Source organism: Phyllostomus discolor, chromosome 8 (assembly GCF_004126475.2).
Source record: "Phyllostomus discolor isolate MPI-MPIP mPhyDis1 chromosome 8, mPhyDis1.pri.v3, whole genome shotgun sequence".
NCBI lineage: Eukaryota > Metazoa > Chordata > Mammalia > Chiroptera > Phyllostomidae > Phyllostomus > Phyllostomus discolor.
In genome coordinates, this window is record NC_040910.2 from 56,926,421 (window position 1) to 56,943,242 (window position 16,822).

General features: G+C 52.4%; 1 protein-coding gene across 8 annotated transcripts in view; it reads right to left on the reverse strand.

Annotated features, from left to right (window-relative positions):
- The window catches only part of EVI5L (ecotropic viral integration site 5 like), a 30,686-nt gene that overhangs the window by 7,971 nt on the left and 5,893 nt on the right, over positions 1 to 16,822 (reverse strand). For 2 of the 8 annotated variants that reach the window (XM_036032744.1, XM_036032741.1), the window contains 10 exons: positions 11,216 to 11,399; positions 8,673 to 8,880; positions 8,079 to 8,303; positions 7,878 to 7,952; positions 7,089 to 7,214; positions 5,533 to 5,676; positions 5,297 to 5,386; positions 4,095 to 4,192; positions 3,951 to 4,011; positions 32 to 85 (listed from right to left, as the gene is read on the reverse strand). In XM_036032744.1, coding sequence (XP_035888637.1) covers positions 32 to 85; positions 3,951 to 4,011; positions 4,095 to 4,192; positions 5,297 to 5,386; positions 5,533 to 5,676; positions 7,089 to 7,214; positions 7,878 to 7,952; positions 8,079 to 8,303; positions 8,673 to 8,880; positions 11,216 to 11,367 — 1,233 coding nt within the window. In that variant the 5' untranslated portion in view covers positions 11,368 to 11,399. Of the gene's footprint in view, positions 1 to 31; positions 86 to 3,950; positions 4,012 to 4,094; positions 4,193 to 5,296; positions 5,387 to 5,532; positions 5,677 to 7,088; positions 7,215 to 7,877; positions 7,953 to 8,078; positions 8,304 to 8,672; positions 9,231 to 11,215; positions 11,400 to 16,669; positions 16,814 to 16,822 lie in introns of those variants that run through there. The other 6 variants (XM_036032742.1, XM_028534293.2, XM_036032740.1 and 3 more) reach the window with 5 other exon arrangements.

Genomic DNA, 16,822 nt, shown 5'->3' on the forward strand with positions numbered 1-16,822 from the left:
AGTGCCACAGGCTGATGGCCATACCCCTCACCTTCTCCAGGGTCTCAATCCGCTGTTTCAGGAGCCGGTTTTCCGTTCGAAGCCTCTATGTGGAGAGAGGGGAGAGCGCATCAGATCCTGCCTCCACTTCTATACAGAGGTCTGTCCCCCAGGGCACCACCGGGCAGGACAGACCCAGAGGCTTACATTCTGGGCCAGTGATCCCAGAAAACAGGGCTAAGCCCCATTCAGATGGCTCATTAGATTTTGTTTGTTTTTAAACTAAGCCTTGGTTCAGTAAAAATAATGTGAGCACTTTTGTGGATACACACTGTGTGTGGGATGCATGCACGCCCTCCTTGGGGATCTGTTTCTATCCCATGCCTGGGCCTGTCTACCTCCCACAGGGCAAAAGCTGCTATCAGACAACCTCCACCACTCACTGCTTTGCCTCTAGTCCCAGGGTTCAATCTCAGTAGACAAACTCCTCACAAAATTTGGGTCCAGGAAAAGGGGTCTTGCTGAACACCCATGCTTCCTTCAGCTTGACAACTACATCTCTGTGACCTACTGATAGCCATCTAGCTGTGCCAGACAGTTGTCACTTCCCCCCCAGCTAGGGGGAGGCCAGCTCCCTTGCTTTTATCTTGCATCCTGCCCTGGTGGATTCTGGTTAGATATTCGTGGTTTTAGGTTTCCCTACAGCAGGCGAGGTTTTCATGCGCCTTGTATTTAGTCTCTACGTATGTGCTTGTTAAGAAGTAGGTACACAGTTTCGATCAGAACATTAATGAGGGCCCTGCCTCCCTGTGGATCACACAGAACATTTCCTGGTTTCTCCCAGGGAGAAAAAGGTGATGGGAACATCCAGAACATTCCTAGGAAGCAATTGGTCAGAGAGGTGGCAGACTAAACTGATGTCTATTGACTCATGTCACAGATGGGGAAACTTATCGGAGGGGGACAGTGTCTTTCCTGAGCCTCCCAAGCTGTTTAAAGCACAGCTCTTTGCCTCTCACAGTGATCTGGAATCCAGAGTCTTGACCCATGACCTTTCAATTTCTCTGATGTCTCTTTGGCATAAGCACAGGCCATCCTTGGAGGAGCTGGATGGGCCCCACTGAAAACTCACCTCTCTCCTGTTTATTCAAAAGTGAAAATGAGAAAGAAAACAAGAATTGTGTGTGTGGGGTGCTATGTACTAGTGGGACTTTGAAAAATTTTTTCTGTATTTTTGATGCTTTGACATCCTGCGGCCTTTCAAAACCTGGAGAGACTGACCCCCAGGACTAGTTAATTCCTACAGATAGTAAACAACATGCCTGCCAAAGCAAACCAGCCAATCCAGAGTACCCCCCTTTCTTATTTAACTCCACCTACCAAACCAATATTTCCCTTGTCCTAAATTGCCACAGGACAACTAGGGACCACTCCTATAGCCCCTGAAATTATTCAAATTGGTCAATCTTGAACTCAACTAAACTTGCCTACCTTGCTTTGCCCATACCTTTGCTGGAAAACCACAATAGAGACTGTGGCCCCTGCTCTCCCCCTTGATCCCACTGTCTCCTGACTGACCCTGGTGCTTCCCCATGTGGCCTGCATGGTGTGGTGGCCCTGCTTTTTGGGAACCGTAAGCAACAAACTCTTCTTTCAAAGGCAGTTGTCTCTGTGTCGGCCACCCTACCATACCTGGTTAAAACAAATCCCAGGTACATTTTAAATAGGCTAAAGGTGAAAGAGCACAGGGCAGGGCCAAGGGAGAAGGCCCTGTCTGAGTCCTGTAAGACCTCTTCGGTGCTAAGGATCTCGTGGGAAATTTCCAGGCTGGGCATGTGGTTGAGGGTCTGCCGTGTACCTCCCTATTGCTAGGCCCTCATAGTCACCAGATAGGAGCAGGCCCTTGTCTGTGTATGAGCAAGACATGTGTGTGCGTGTGCACACACACACACACACACTTTTGGACAGGTGCATCTGTCAGGTTGCCACTCCTGAGAAAGACAGATGCTTAAAAATTAAGGACACAAAACTATTTCTAGAAGTCCTACAAACAGGGACAAATGATGCCCTCTCTCCCGCTCAGGTATGGGTGGCAGGTGACCTGAATTGTAATCTAGCTTCTGCCTCTGCATTTCCAGAGGAGGTAGGGATGACTATAGCAGTGGTGGTGATAATAATACTGATTTGAACAGCAGAGCAAGTGTCATTCCCATTGTGCAGAAGGGGACACTGAGAGGTGTCAGAGAGGTGAATTCACCTTCCTAGGCCACACAGCTGGTCTGTGGTAGAGCTGGGATTTCAACCCTCCTCTGTGGGAATCCAGACCCAGCCACTGTGGGATTCTGCCAGTGTGTAGACAGGACAGAGCAAGGCTGTGTTGGGGTTTGTCTTTATGTGGGTGCCTCTATCCCCACTGGACTGGGAGCCCTCAGTCTCTGCTGTGATTGGCACAAAGTAGGTGCTCGATAAATGTTTGTTGAATGAATAATTAAAATCATGTTTGAGGGATGAAAGCAAAGGGAAAGAGGGTGGGAAGACTGGGTCCAGAGACTCTGCACATTCAGGAAACCCTTTGTGATATTGTGACTTATAGCAAGAAATATATATTTGATCTTCCACGCAGTCCTGGCTCAGAGCGCCTAAAATCCTGGGAATTCCCTAAGTGAGGAGAGGGATAAAGGCGTCTTTTGTTATGTTAACGAGGTGACTTTGGAAAGCCCCTTGGTCACCTAAGGATCGGGGCTGGTTGCCAGGGGACCCAACCGTGTATCAGAGGGTTGGAACTTTCAGTTCTATCTCCAAATCTCTGGGGGAGATGGATTGGAGGTTGAATCAGTCACTGATGGCCAATGATGTAATCAGTGATGCCTGTGTAATGAAATCCCATGAAACCCGACCGGATAAAGTTTGGAGAGCTTCCAGGTTGGTGAGTGGTTAGTGGTGCTGTGAGGGTGGTGCACATGGAGAGGGTGTGGGGGGACTCTGCGGCCTTCCCCATTCAGGCCCCGAGCATCTCTTCTCTCAGGCTGTTCCTGACTTGGACCCTTTATAACAAAGCAGTGACCTAGCAAGTAATGTTTCCCTGAGTTCTGTGGGCCACTCTAGCAAATTAATCAGGCCTGAGGAGGGGAATCACAGGAACCTGTGATCTATAGCCAGCTGGTCAGGAGCACAGGTGACGACAATCTGGACTTGAGACTGGCTTCTGAACAGGGAAGCAGCAGTCTTGTGGGACAGTGCCCTTAACCTGTGGGCTCTGATGCTGCCTCCTCCAGGTAGATGGTGTCAGAATTGAGCTGAATTGTAGGACACCCAGCTGCTGTTGGAGAATTGTTTGGTGGTGTGGGGAGAAACCCACACAGTGGAGCTTGGGACAGAATTGTACCCCCAAATCTAGTAGGGCTGGCTGGCCAGGCACCAGGGGATCCAGGGACCATGTGTGAGTGCTATACCCTGGCCTGTCCTCCTGGCATCTGGCTTCAGCCTGCCTCGGGGCTCCCCTCTTGCCTCCGGCCCTGGGGCTCCCACAATCAAGGGCAGCCTTCCTGATGTTCCTCCAGCCCCTCAGGCCCACAGCGGGTTGCCAGGAGACCCAACCATGTGTCAGAGAGTTGAACTTCAGTACTCGGTTCCCTGGGCCTGCAGCAATCTGCCCTAAACATTTTTCCCAGAGTAGTTTCTAGCATGCATACTCTATACTTACTGGTTCATTGACTGTCTCCCCACTGCAATGGGAGCCCCATAAAGGCAGGTCCACCTTGACCACTACTGGGTCCCCAGCGCAAGGTGGGTCCTCAGACTGGTTGGGCAGTGAGTGAGGGGCAGCTGGTGGAGGGACACACCCAGAGCCTAAGGACAGTCTGGGGTGCCTCATGTATTGGGCAGGGTCGTCCCTAGTGGCTGCCTGCCTCTTGCGTGGGGTGGAATGCTCCCAAGGGCCTTGGTCCCTGTCTCCCTCCCCAGGGACTCACTTTGATCTCAATCTGCTCCTCCATCTCCTTACTCTTCATGGCAGCGTACTCCTTCTCGAGCCTGCAGAGGAGAAGGCTGATGTGGACACTGTCCCACCCTCAGAGACCCCTTTCCTGCCAGCACTCTGGCTGCCAGGTACTGACCTCTTCATCTTCTTAGGGTTGTACTTGACCTGATAAGCCTTGAGGATCAGCTTGTCTGGGCAGCTGTCGAACTGATGGGGGATCACCCTCTGGAAGTACTGTGGGGACACAGATGGTCAGTGACTGTGGGAGCTGGGGAGGGGGAGGGGAGACCCTGCTGTGCCTGCTGCCCTGGAGGAGGGCCTGGGTACTCCAGGAGGGAGGGTGGAAGCAGGTCTGCCTGGGGTGTCACCATGTACCCAGGGCAGTGCCCAGCCTGCCAGTTGTGGGTGCTCCGTCATTGTGGAGCAAACGAGCATAAGAAGCAGGCACCTGGGGAGAAGCTACCTGTACCCAGGACTTCAGTTTGCAGCGGAAAAGCAGGCTGTGGGAGCTCCTGAGGGCGAAGGCCCAGGAGTGGGTTGAGGTGGGGTCTGAACACAGGGCACCTTCATGGAGAGGCACATTATACCCCATGGCAGTCAGAGGAGACTGAAGAAATTGGGGCAGTGAGGAGCAACCTGGAGGGAAGACCCCTCAGTGGTCCACCTGCTTGCCTGGGGCCTCCCAAGGCCTCCACAAAGGGTTAAATGTGAGCCACCAGTGGATACAGCTTGCTGTTGGTGGGGGCCAGGCTGGTTCCTGCTCCCAGCCCAGCCGCCCCCCTCTGGCAGCTGGAGACAATGAACACTCGTGTTTGTGGACACAACCATGGCCTTTGTGTATTCTTCCCTGAAGTACCAGCTGGAGGACACTGGGAGGGGCCAGGGGCCTGCATGGGGGAGCATGGCAGTGAGAAGCAGGCAGGAAAGCAGGGGGTGGGAGGGTAGGGAGGGCAGACCCCTCACTCCCTCCTGTGCTCTTGCTTGGCCCAGTTGCTGGGGCCAACTGCACCCAAGGCCTTGTGGTTGGGCTAGTATAACTATTTGCCACAAAGGCTTTGAGGGACACAAAGCTGGGCCTGAGGGAGGGGGTGGGATCTTCCAGAGCCAGGGCCTGGGCCTTCCTCTCTCCCCACTGCCAGGCTGCTGGCCCTGGATTGTGTCTGGCAGAGCCTGGGCTTCCTTAGGGCCCACCCTGGTACTCCACAGAGGCCTCAGGGGTCACAGGGGACAGGAAGGGATCAGGTTGCTCAGAGCGCCAGGCTCTCTCATCTCACAGGAAGATTCAGGTGCCCCTGCTGGGGGTTGGCAACCCTACCTTTCCCTGGGTCCCTGACCCACCTGAGACATGCCTTCCATGTCCAGTTGCATCAGCTCCACCTGGTTCACCTGCAGCAGGGCGAGGCCCACCCTGAACACAATCTCCAGGCCCTGCAAAGGTGGTGGTGACAGTACTTTTCTGGTCCTGCTCTCCTGGGGAGCTCTCTGACTCCTCCCCAAGTTCTGGCCTTTTCCTGGCCAGTATTTATTTCCAGTGTGAGGCTTTTGGGAGAAGAAGGGGCTGAAGGGGTCCTGACCTCATACATGAAAATGTCGAAGACACGAGTGGCGACGGACAGTGGGAAGGTGGTCAGGAAGAGCGTGAGGAACCAGGATGAGGCGTACATGGATGTGTGGAAGCTCTGGGAGCGGAAGTGGGTGTTCAGGTCCGGGAGCTGCTCCTGAGGGTAGGGGGAGGAGGCCAGCACTGTGAAGCCAGCATCAGGCACAGCTGTCCATGCCCACAGGCGCCCCGGGTCTCAGTGCCCCTGCCTTCTCTGATCTGCCCTTGGCTCCTTTCCTCTGTGTGCTCTTGGCACTGTGTTTGGGTGAGGCTGAAGCATCCCAGAACACTGAGTAGCATGAGGTGGGGTCACAGGCAGGGGTGGCAGTAGTAGTAGCAGCTCATGGGTGCTGGGTGTGCACCCTGGGCAGGAACTGGCCCGACTGCTTTCCTCCCAGCTCATGGGATCCTTATGACCAGCCGACAGGAAGCTTCTGAAGCTTGGAGTAGGTTTGCCTAACTCCTCAAGGCCACCCAGACAGTGAGAGGTGGGCATGGCATGAGCTCACTGCAGCTCAACTTATATTCAATAACTTGCCAGTTGCTGTGTCTCCCCACAGCCTCCTCACGATGCTCTGTGCCCAGCAAAGCTCAGGGGATGCCAGCCTGATTGGCCTGAACTTCAGACTGCTGAAAAGTGACAAAAACTGGGGAAAGAGGCTGAGGAAAGTGTTAGGACCCCCTGGATGTTCTTCACTGGCAGAGGGACTATGGCGCCCCCTCCCTATAACCTGCCCTGGGCTCCCCTGCAAACCCAGGGGCTCTGTGGTGCTGTTTAGCTACTTTGCTGTGGGAGCTTGCAGCTACCCCACCTGGGTAGGGCCACTTCTCTGCAGGCTCTGCCCCCCGCTTGTTGGCACTACCAGGTCCCCTTGATCAATAGTACCTTCCAGTCCTCCAGGCCTGAGGAGTGGGGCTTTCATGACCAGGCTCATCCTAGGGTCCACCTCCTGTCCCCCTCCACCCCCTACCCCCAGGTGCTGTGCAGTGTCACAGCCCCAACTCTGACAGGCTTCTGGAGCAGGCCAGATGTGTGTACATGCACATGTATGTGCATGTGCGTGTTCTTCTCTTGCATGCACCTGCTCTGCCTTCCAGCCAAGAGCGGCCCCTGTGGGGGCTGCTGTTTATCAACAGAAAGATCTGTTAATAAACAGCTCTCCCCTAATCATCTAAGGTAGGCAGACGACACTTTCCCTCCTTCTGCCACTCTGGGAGTAGACAAGGGGGCTGTGGGTGTGTCTGGCAAGAGCCAGCCTAACCCCTCTGCCCTCAGGCTCTGGGAGCCCAGAGCACTCAGGAGCCCCCACCATAAATGGCTGGCCCTGCCATGCCCTGGAAGTATGCTTGGGGACAGTGCCACATGGCCCCCTGGAGATTAGAACCCCTTTCTGAGCTGGGACATCTGGACCTGATTTTTCAGCCCTGGAATTTTCAGTCAAAGAGACCCACTGGGGCAGCCCAGGTTGGTGCCCATGGCTGTGCGCTGCAGAGGAGTGGGAAGTGCAGGGCCACCCTGGTTCCGCTCACCTGCAGCATGTACTCGAACTGGTAGATGCAGAGCCCCAGCTCAGCCATGCTGGGCTTGAAGAGCTCCCGAAGGCGGTACTCCTGCATCAGCCGCACAAAGACACAGAAGGCCTCCTCCTCAGGCATCTGGGGATGGGCAGGCCGGCAGGGGTTGTGAGTATGGGAGGGGTAGGAGGGGACGCTCGCTGCTCTTCTTATGTCCCCAGAGTACTGTGCTTGGCCTTTTTCTATTCTCTTTATGTCTATTGAATGTGGACTGTGTGGGCTGCCTGAACTCTCACAATAAACTTCTGGTCACCCTTGTTTACTGATGGGAAACCTCCTGAGGCTGAAGTTACTTGCCAAAGGCCACTTGGCAGGGACTGGTGGGGCTGGGACTTGAGCCCCTGGTCTGATTGCCTCCAGAGACCATGGTTGGGACATTCTCAGTCCACTCCTAGCGTCTCTGTTCTTCCCTTCCTAAGCCTCCTGGATTTTCTGGACAAAACCTCCATAAGCTCTACACTGCCTGACTTAAGTTTCCCCTTGGAGTTCCCTGTCCAGCCATGGGAGGTGACTGAGTAGGACGGTCTGCCCCTCCATCCCCTGAACAGTACAGTAGACAGGACAGGCAGTTAGCCCCTCTGTGCTCACCCACTGGGGGCTTGGCCCGAGGACCATCAGAGGAGGAGGGATGGAGGCTCTGACTGTAGAATTCTGGATAGAGGGTTACATTCTACTTCTGTCCACCTCCTGGATGCAGAGCCCAGATGGGCTGGCCCTTGCCATAGCCCGGACCCTGCCACTTACCTGCATGAGGAGCAGGCCCACGATGAAGGCACTGCCCTGGCAGTAGCCCACCTCCCGGTCCACCAGAGAGTATGCCTGCAAGGGGACGTCAGTGTCAGGGCAGTGTCCTGCCAGGATCCTGCCAGGGCAGTGACAGCAGGCAATGTGGACAGTGCTTGTTCATGTGGGGTGAGGGGTCCTGGGTAGTGGGTGTGGGCTCACCTTCATGACATTGAAGAGGACCTCCTGGCCCAGGCTGTCCTGGCCCTTGAAGAACTCGTGCTCTGGGTAGGTGCGGGCAATGTCCCTGCGGATCAGCTTCTCGCATGGCGAGGACATCTTGAGCAGCTCTGAGTACTGGTTCTTGACTGGCATGTTCGTGGCGCTGCACAGGAGCTGCCACACGATAGCCCGGAAGTGGTGCGGGATGCCCTTGTGGATCAGCTCCTGGGGATGGGGTGGGCAGCAGGAGACCAGGCTAGACACTGTCCCAGTGCAGCCTCCTCACAGCTACCCAGTCCAGTCCCCAAGACAAGGCTTGCCCATGCCATGCATGTGGCCTGGAGCTCGGCTGCATCTTTGCACTGCAGACAGAGTTTACACTGCTTAATGTACTACCCCCAGTCTGTCACAGAACATAGTGGGGCAGGAAACAAACGGGACCCTGAGGTGTCAGTGTGATAGCTACTTACCTAGCCAGATCTCTCTCCCCTCTCCCTCTGGCAAAGCCCTCTGAAAGTGCCTGCACACTTCCACTTCTGTCCCTCTGCCTGGGCCGGGGCCCTGCCCCTGCTGGCCGCCCAGCTACCCACCCACCTCCACCGTCCCCGCCACCTTAAGCAGCTTCTCCTTCCTACGCCGCCACTCCTCCCACTCATTGGCAATTCGGCCCCACAGGATCCATGTGTCCTCCTCCAGGTGGCTCAGGTTGGAGGAGGCCGAGGAGCTGGAAACCAGCGAGGAGCCACTGTTTCGCCGCGAGCCATTCATGGAGCGCATGGACTTGGAATCGGCCTCCAGGAGCCTAGGCAGAGAGGGCCAGTAGAGGCAAGTCCAGGGTGTAGGCACCTCCCACCCAGATTTCTGGGCTTCAGTGACTCCCTGGGGACAGGTGGCTGCTGAAGAGCCTGGCCCCTCCTCCCAGGGATTCCAGAGGCCACCAGGGATTGGGTCTAAGTTGTTCTTGCTGTGTGGCACTTGTTGAGTGACGTTGGCCAGAGCCCTAAGCTCTCTGAACTGTGGTCCATCTCCTTGGGTTCTTGCAGAGGCTGCCATTTGTTTGTCCCATTCTGTGCCCACTGGGCTGAGAAGCATGTGGGTTAACTCACTGAGTCTTGTACCGCCCCTGAAGGGCAGGTTTTTGTTAAGATCCATGTTTTATAGATGAGGTGCAGAGAGGGTGAGCTGCTTGATGGAAGCACCTAGCTAGGGAGAAGTTGTATGAAACCTGATGCTTTGACAGCTAGGTCCTGGCTGACTCTGGAGGGTCTGCCCCTCCCAGTCCTCCCTAAATCCTAGAGATAAGGACTCACTTCCCAGTGTGTCTTTCATGTGCAAATCACTGAATCCAGAACCCATAAAACTACCGCCCCTGCTTTATCAGGCTCTCATATTCACGGCCACTATCTCTCCATCCTGATCACCACGGGGCCAGGTGCCAGGCAACCAGAGCCACCCCTATGCCCCAGAGCCCTTAGAATTATTCCAACTAGCCCAACCCAGGCCTACTTTCCCTACCTTTCCCATTGCTTCTCTCCAAAACTACAGTTGGAGGTACTTGCCTGAATTTCCTCCTGGCTCAGTCCACCTTCTGACTGACCCTTGTACCTCCCTGTGTGGCCTTCATGGTGTGCTCTGCCTCCTGCTTCTAGGGGACTGTGAGTGACAAACTATCTTCTCAGTGGCAGTCCGTTCCTAATCTGCTGGCCTTGCCATAGCTGAATGATAATGGATCTACATTTTATTTTTTAATATTTGAAAGATTTTCCTTTAACTCAAAGCTATACTTTGGGAGAAAAGGGGTAAGCTTTGGAAATAAGAAAACATAATTGATCAAAATTCTAATTATAATTAAGTGAACATAGTAATTCTTATACAAACTTATCTTGCTATATGACACTGTTTGTGGAAAAGGACAAGTCATATAACAGGTCACTTCAAAAGCTCAAAAACCATGATCTGAAAGTTTTCAATTGTTGCCTCTGTTCTGCTAGAAAGGTTCACTAAGCACACACTGAGGAAGTGTTACTATTTTTGGTCGCCTTTCACTTAATAAACATTCCTAATGTTTATAATCGTGAATATGATCGTTATTCTTCTGTAACACTATGGAAAATTAAAGATACTTACATGCCAAAGGAGGAAAGCCAGGGCAGATTTAAAGGACTTCAGGGGGTATGTGTCTGTTAAGCACCAGTAGGACTCCTTTTTTTAAAATTGTTGTTTTCTCAATTAGTTTACATTGAATATTATTTTGTGTTAATTTCAGGTATACAGCATAGTGCTTAGACAATTGTATACTTCAGAAAGTGTCCCACCTAAAACTTCCAGTCCCCACCTGGCACCACACACAGTTATCACAACATTATTGACTGTATTTGCTGTGCTGCACTTTACCTCCCCATGACTGCTTGGAACTATCAATCTGTACTTCTCTATCCCTTCGTCCTTTTCACCCAGATCCCCAAACCCCCTCTGTCTGGCAACCATCAGATGTTCTCTATATCTATGTGTCTGTTTGTTTTGTTTGTTTGTTTACATTGTTCATTGTTATAATTTCACATACAAGTGAAATTATACAGTATTTGTCTTTTTCTGACTGATTTATTTCACTTTGCATAATACCCACTAGGTTCATCCATGCTGTTGCAAATGGTAAGATTTCATTCTGTTTAATGGCTGAGTCATATTCCATTGTGTAAATATACCATGGCTTTTTTATCCATGCACCTATTGACAGGCACTTGGGGGCTGCTTCTAAATCTCAGCTATTGTAAATAACACTGCAGTGAACACAGTGGTGCATATATTCTTCAAATTAGTGTTTTGGGAATAAACCCACATTTTAAAGCAAGGGGAGGGCTAGAGGAAAAAGGTGGGAAGCCTGACTCTGGAGTCAGAGACTGGACTCTTCTGTCCAACAAAGGCTTGAGAAACATGGCCAGGTTCACAGATGGACTCTGCCTCTTGAAACTTTGGTCTCCTCACTTGAATGGGGAGCTGTCTGTTCACCTGGGGTTAGGAGGATGACATTGCCTCTGGTGGTGGCTATGACTTTGCCCAAGGCCACACTCAGAAACTGCTGTTTGGGGCCCAGGTTATACTGTGCACACCCCCTCCATTCCTAGGCTCCAACTCACCGGTTCTGTTCTTCGAGCTTGGCCAGCAGCTCCAGCTCATCAGGGCTGAGGTTCTCAGAGTCAGAAGTGGGGGAGCAGGTGGGGGCTGACAGGGCTTCCTGGGATGAGGAGTCGGGGCTCAGAGTGGGGCTTGCCATGGTGGGCAGGCTCATCAGCTGCAAATGGCGCCAGGTCACAGCTCTGTCTGGGGGCCAGAGACACACACACATGGTCAGCGCTGGGTAGGGTCTCCACCCCATCCTGCCGGCTCTAGGCTGCTGAGTCTGCTGCTCACTGATGAACATTTCCTGACTCTGGGCTCCCACTTCTGGTTTGTACACTTGGTGCACCCCTTGTTCCCACAAACCTCAGCCCAGCTGACAGCTGCACCAGCACCTTCTACTCAAGACCCTGGCTACCGGAACACCTGCCTGTGTCCTCCAGATGCCTGGACAGAGACAATAGGACCATGACAGGGCCCAAGCTGTCATGCGGTCCAAGAGCATGAAGGCCAAGGCTCCAGTCACTCAGGACCCCTGCTGGGGCCTTAAGATATAGCAGCCCCTGCTTTGGTGGCCCTTCCTGATAGCCTTGTTGCCTGTCCCCTACTGTGGCCTGCCTTGGGAGGCCTGTCTCAGCATCTGAACTTCCCTGTCTCATCAACCAAAATGGGCTGCTGGCACAGCCAGAAGCAGTTATTCTCTACTGTTAATTGTCTGGTGCTGCCAATTGCCAGAAGAGTGGACTCCTCTTGGGCTGGGAAGCCAGGGACACATCAAAGTGAGGGACATCTATACCCTGGTGGACACAGTGAAAGCTATGGGCTCTGACCAGTATTCTGATCTTGGCCTGCCATGTGTCTGGCAGGTGTTGGCCCTGTTCTTCCTGGGGGTGGTCTGGCCCTACCCTCCTGGGGGGCTCCAAGGACACTGGCCTCTTGCCTCCTGCCAGTTGCCTTCCATGAGAGGCAGCTCGGCATCATTCTTAAAGCTAAGGCTCCAGACTCAGACAGACCTATGCCTAAGGTGTGGCACCCCATCAACCAGCAGTATGGCCTTGAGCCAGGCACTTGGCTTCTCTGAGTCTCCAGTGACCTCAGACAGTAACTGTAACTGAGCATGCTACTGCAGGCAACATGTGAGAACAGTGCCTGATACTTAGTGGTTACTCCACAAATATCAGCCATTGCTATCCATCCTGGGATCAGGGCTGAGGGCTAGCTAGCCAGGGCTCTGGGGCTCTGCTCTGCCTGGTGCGGGATACCTGCAGGGTTGGTATTCCCTTGTGGGAGCTTCTAGGGGTCAGGAACTGCTAGGAAAGGGAAGGCCACTAGGAGCTGGGGGTAGTGTTCCTTCTACTCAGCCATGCTGCTTCTAATGAGCCCAGGTTAGCACAAAGGGTCTAAGAAGATTGGAAAGCCCAGAGCCATGGAAGCAGGAAGAAAGTCCTGCTTCCCACAAACCACCACTGTGGGAGGCTTCTTTATGCCTACCACTTCCCTTGTATGCTCTGTACCAGGAGTCTACCATGTGCCCCTGGACCCCACCTGACCTGGCTCTGATAGCTCAGCCTGCATAGGGGCCCATGCCCAGTCCCTGAAGATGGAGAAACTGGTCCTCTAGGAGCAGGGGGATAGTGACAGGATGAGAGCAGACCCCTTAATACCTGCCTTGCCACCTAAGGTCACTAGGTACGTTCCTGCAGCTTGGACTGTGTTCTCAGCCAATACCCAAGAGCTGGCTCGACTTGACCCTGGCCATGCACTTGATTCTGGCCTCCTTCCCTCATGCTGCCCTGTCATGGTAGGGTGCCATTTGTGTTTCGCCTTGTGGGGAGTCCAGAACGCTCCCTTCCCAGGGCCACCGGTTCTGTCTCTGGCTCACGTGAGCTCTCCTAGTCTGTTGGGTGCTGAGGACTCTGGCTTTTGGTGAGTGGTACAAACTCTAGGTGGTGGCTCCTGGAAGAAGCAGAAGACCTTTCCATCTCATTGCCCCGCTGGTCAAGGACAACCTGCCCCAAAGATCAAGCCATGTGCACCACTTAGCCAGGAGTTAATCATTCCTGAGAGAGGGACAGTGAGGGCTGCTCCAGGGCCTTCTGTAGAGTCAAAAAAGTCTATGGACAAGAAGTGCTTATCTGGAAGGATCTCTGTGGGTGGGGAAGGGCTGGAAAGGCCTCATGGGTTTCCAGCTTCAGGGTTGAGAGATGGGGAGGTGAGGATCAGTACCGCAGAAGCACAGCTGGGTTTGGGGCCTCAGAGAAAGAGCTCACATGTGGCCAGGGTCATGACCTGGGACCACTCTCTCCTTACTGAGACCAGAGGATCCAAGCCTTAGAGCACATTGGCTTACCCCCTCCCCTAAAGAGCATGAGAGAATGGTTCAGTTCTGAGTCTCTGGTAAAAAACAAACAAACAAAAAAACAAAGAAACAAAACACACACACACAAACAGGAGCTGTCTGCTAAGCAAAGTGTGTTCAGCTATTTACCACATAGTAATGTGTATTTCATTCAGGATATAAAATTGACTCAATGCACAGGGCTGAAATTTGCAGTCTGACAGGAAGAAACTTCTGATCCCCAGGAACTTTCCCTTGACTCATCCCCAGACTCCCTAGAAACACTGCTTTGCAGTGTTAGATGTACACACACAGCCATACAGGCACACATACTCATACAGGCAGACACACACTCCACACATGCTCAGATATACAGGCGGACACACACTCATATACATTCACACATACACACCATCTCACATCCATAGACACCTATGCATACTTTCTGCACCTTGCCATCCTGGGAATCAAGTAGATTGGGATAGACGCTGCTTGCTGCTGTCCTAGATTTGTGGGCAGTCCCACCTCCCTCTCCAGAGTGCCATGACTCTTATTGGCACAGCCATTTCTTCCCTGGCACTTACTGGGGGCCAGGCACTCTTCTGGGCAAGGGAAATTAGTAGAACAAGGTGATGAGAAAACTCCACGGGCTGTTCACCATCCCCTCCTGGCTGGACTGGCACAGAGATGCAGAGGCAGGAGGCTCCCCTCCAGGGCTGAGGGGGTACACCTCTAAAGTCCACACACAGGACCCTCTCAGTTTGGGATCCTAGCCTCTCAACATCCCTAACTTCAAAACCCTTTGCCTCTGCCCTACCTCAGCCACCTGAAGGGGGATCCTGGCTCCTGAAGGGTAGGCCATGGGCCACCTAACCCTGCTCTTGCCTCTGCCACCACCCACCTCACCCCCATAGGGTGGCCCATGGTTTAGGAAGCTGAGCCAAGAAAGAGGGTGGGAAGAGACTCTGCTGGTAAGCTGGGGCAGGGAGCGTGGGGGCAAAGTCCAGATGCTGGACATCTCTCCCCACTTCTCCCTCTCCTTCTCAGGGGCATTTGGACACTGTCAGTCATGCCTCCTCCTTCTTGAAGTCCTCTCCCATCTAGTTCCCAAGAGGCTAGGCTCCTGGCTCTCCTGCTTCTCTGCCCAGGGCTTCTCAGCCTCCCATATGGTACCTGTTTCTCTATAGACTTTGCCTTGGCCCTTGGCCCTTCATGCCCTTGGCGATTTCACTCTCACATCTTAAATGACCAAATATATGCCAGAGATTGTGACACCTCTGTCCTCAGTTTTCCCTTTCTCCTGAGCACCAGCCAAGATCACTGACTAGCTCCTGAACATCTCCATCAGACCCCTCGCCAGGGCAGGAATCGCCATTGTCTGGGTTCCTGCTGAACCTGGTACAACCTAAGAGTCAAGAAATATTTGAAGAATTGAACCAACCTGCATCTCCACCAATTTTTATTGGGTGCCTGCCAGGTGTTAGGTACCAGGCTGAGGACTGAAGGCTAGTGGGCAAAGAGATAGCCCCAGCTCACCCAGAGCATATAGGGGAAGAGGCCAACAAATGGTCACCCAAACTTTCTACTACAGATTAGACAAGTACTCAGAATAAAAGAAGGCAGAGTGGAAAACAGTCTGGTATTCCCTCAAAATGTTCAACCAAGTTACCACATGATCCAGCAATTCTACTCCTAGGTGTCTGCCCAAGAGAATGGAAGACACACATCCACATGAAAACTTGTACATGACTGTTCACAGGAGTATTATTCACAAGAGGCAACAAGTGGAAACAACCCAAATGTCCATAGATGAATAAATGGATACACAAAATGTGGTCCATCCATACAATAGAATATTATTCATCCATTAAAATGAAGGAAGCTCTGATATGTTCCACAACATGCAAGAACCTTGAAGACGTGATGCACAGTGAAAGAAGCCAGACACAAAAGACCACAAGTGACATGATTCCATTTACATGAAATGTCCAGAAGCCTGGGGGTGGGGCAGTGGGAGGAATGGGGGAGAAACTGCTGATGGGATTTCTTTTTGGGGTAATGAAATATTCTGGAATTAGTGGTGGTAGTTGCATAACTTTGTGGACATATTAAGAACCACTGAATTGTTCACTTTAAAAGGGTGAGTTTTATGTTATGTGAATTATATATATCTCAGTTAAGAGAAGGTAAGGGATGGATGGGGTGGGCTGGAAGACGAAGCTGGTATAGAAGCAGTGGGGAATGTGGTTGCAACTCCAGAAGTGAAAGTGACTAGGAAATTCTGCAGCGGCCAGAACCCCACAGGGCCTTGTGGGAGAAGGCAGGAACCCTACTGGGCTTGAATTTTAGGAAGACACTCCTTGCCCCCAGTCGGGAAACTTTCCTCCAAGTTAGCTCTGTCCTGACTAAAGCCAGTCCCTTCTGCCACAGGTGGGCCTTCCTGAGCCCATGATGCTGCCACCATCTCTTATTGGCCCAAGCTAGGCTTGGTACATTCTTGGTGCTTGCTCCAAACCCTTTGGCCACTCCATACTATGACATGGAGCTCAAACATTTTTGCACTGTGCACACAGCCCTGCCAGCCTCACCTCCTCGTCCTTCTACACTCAGCCCATCTGGAGCACCTCCTTCTTCCCGCCTGTCTTTGCACATGCTGTTCTCTCTGCTTGGAAAAGCATTCTTCAAGACTTGGTTTGAGTTTTTTTCCTGTGAGATTTTTTCCTGTCAACACCCTGCCTCCAGTGTCCTGGCTCACTTCTCTGTCTCTTTCTGAAAATACCTATCCCCTACACCCCAGCCCAAGACATATTCTCTGGCAGTTATATTCTTCTGCACATGCCTGCCTGCTCTACTGAGTCACGAACATTCTTAGTGCAAGGGTCTGTTTTTTTAAATTTTCTACTCCAAGCCTATAATGCAGCATCTGACATTTAGTTAGGTGCTCAATACACGTCTTCTAAAAAGATAAAGACCAAAATTTCTGTGCTGCTCAGCCAGGTGATCAAGGTCAACATTGGCAGTAGTAAAGTCATGTTGAGAGCATGTGTCCTTGATAGGTTGAGGGCACTTCATCCCTGCGTCTTTCTCCCCAAAACACATCACTCCAGTTTAACTATGAGAAAAATGTGTGACAAATCCAGAATTTTAGAAAATTCCTGACCAGTCCTTCCCAAAACTGTCAAGGTCATCAAAAACAAAAAAAGTCTGAGAAACTGTTCCAGCTAAGAGGAGCCTAAGCAGATGTGCTGATGAAATGTCACAGGGGATCCGGAATGGGGTCCTGGAACAG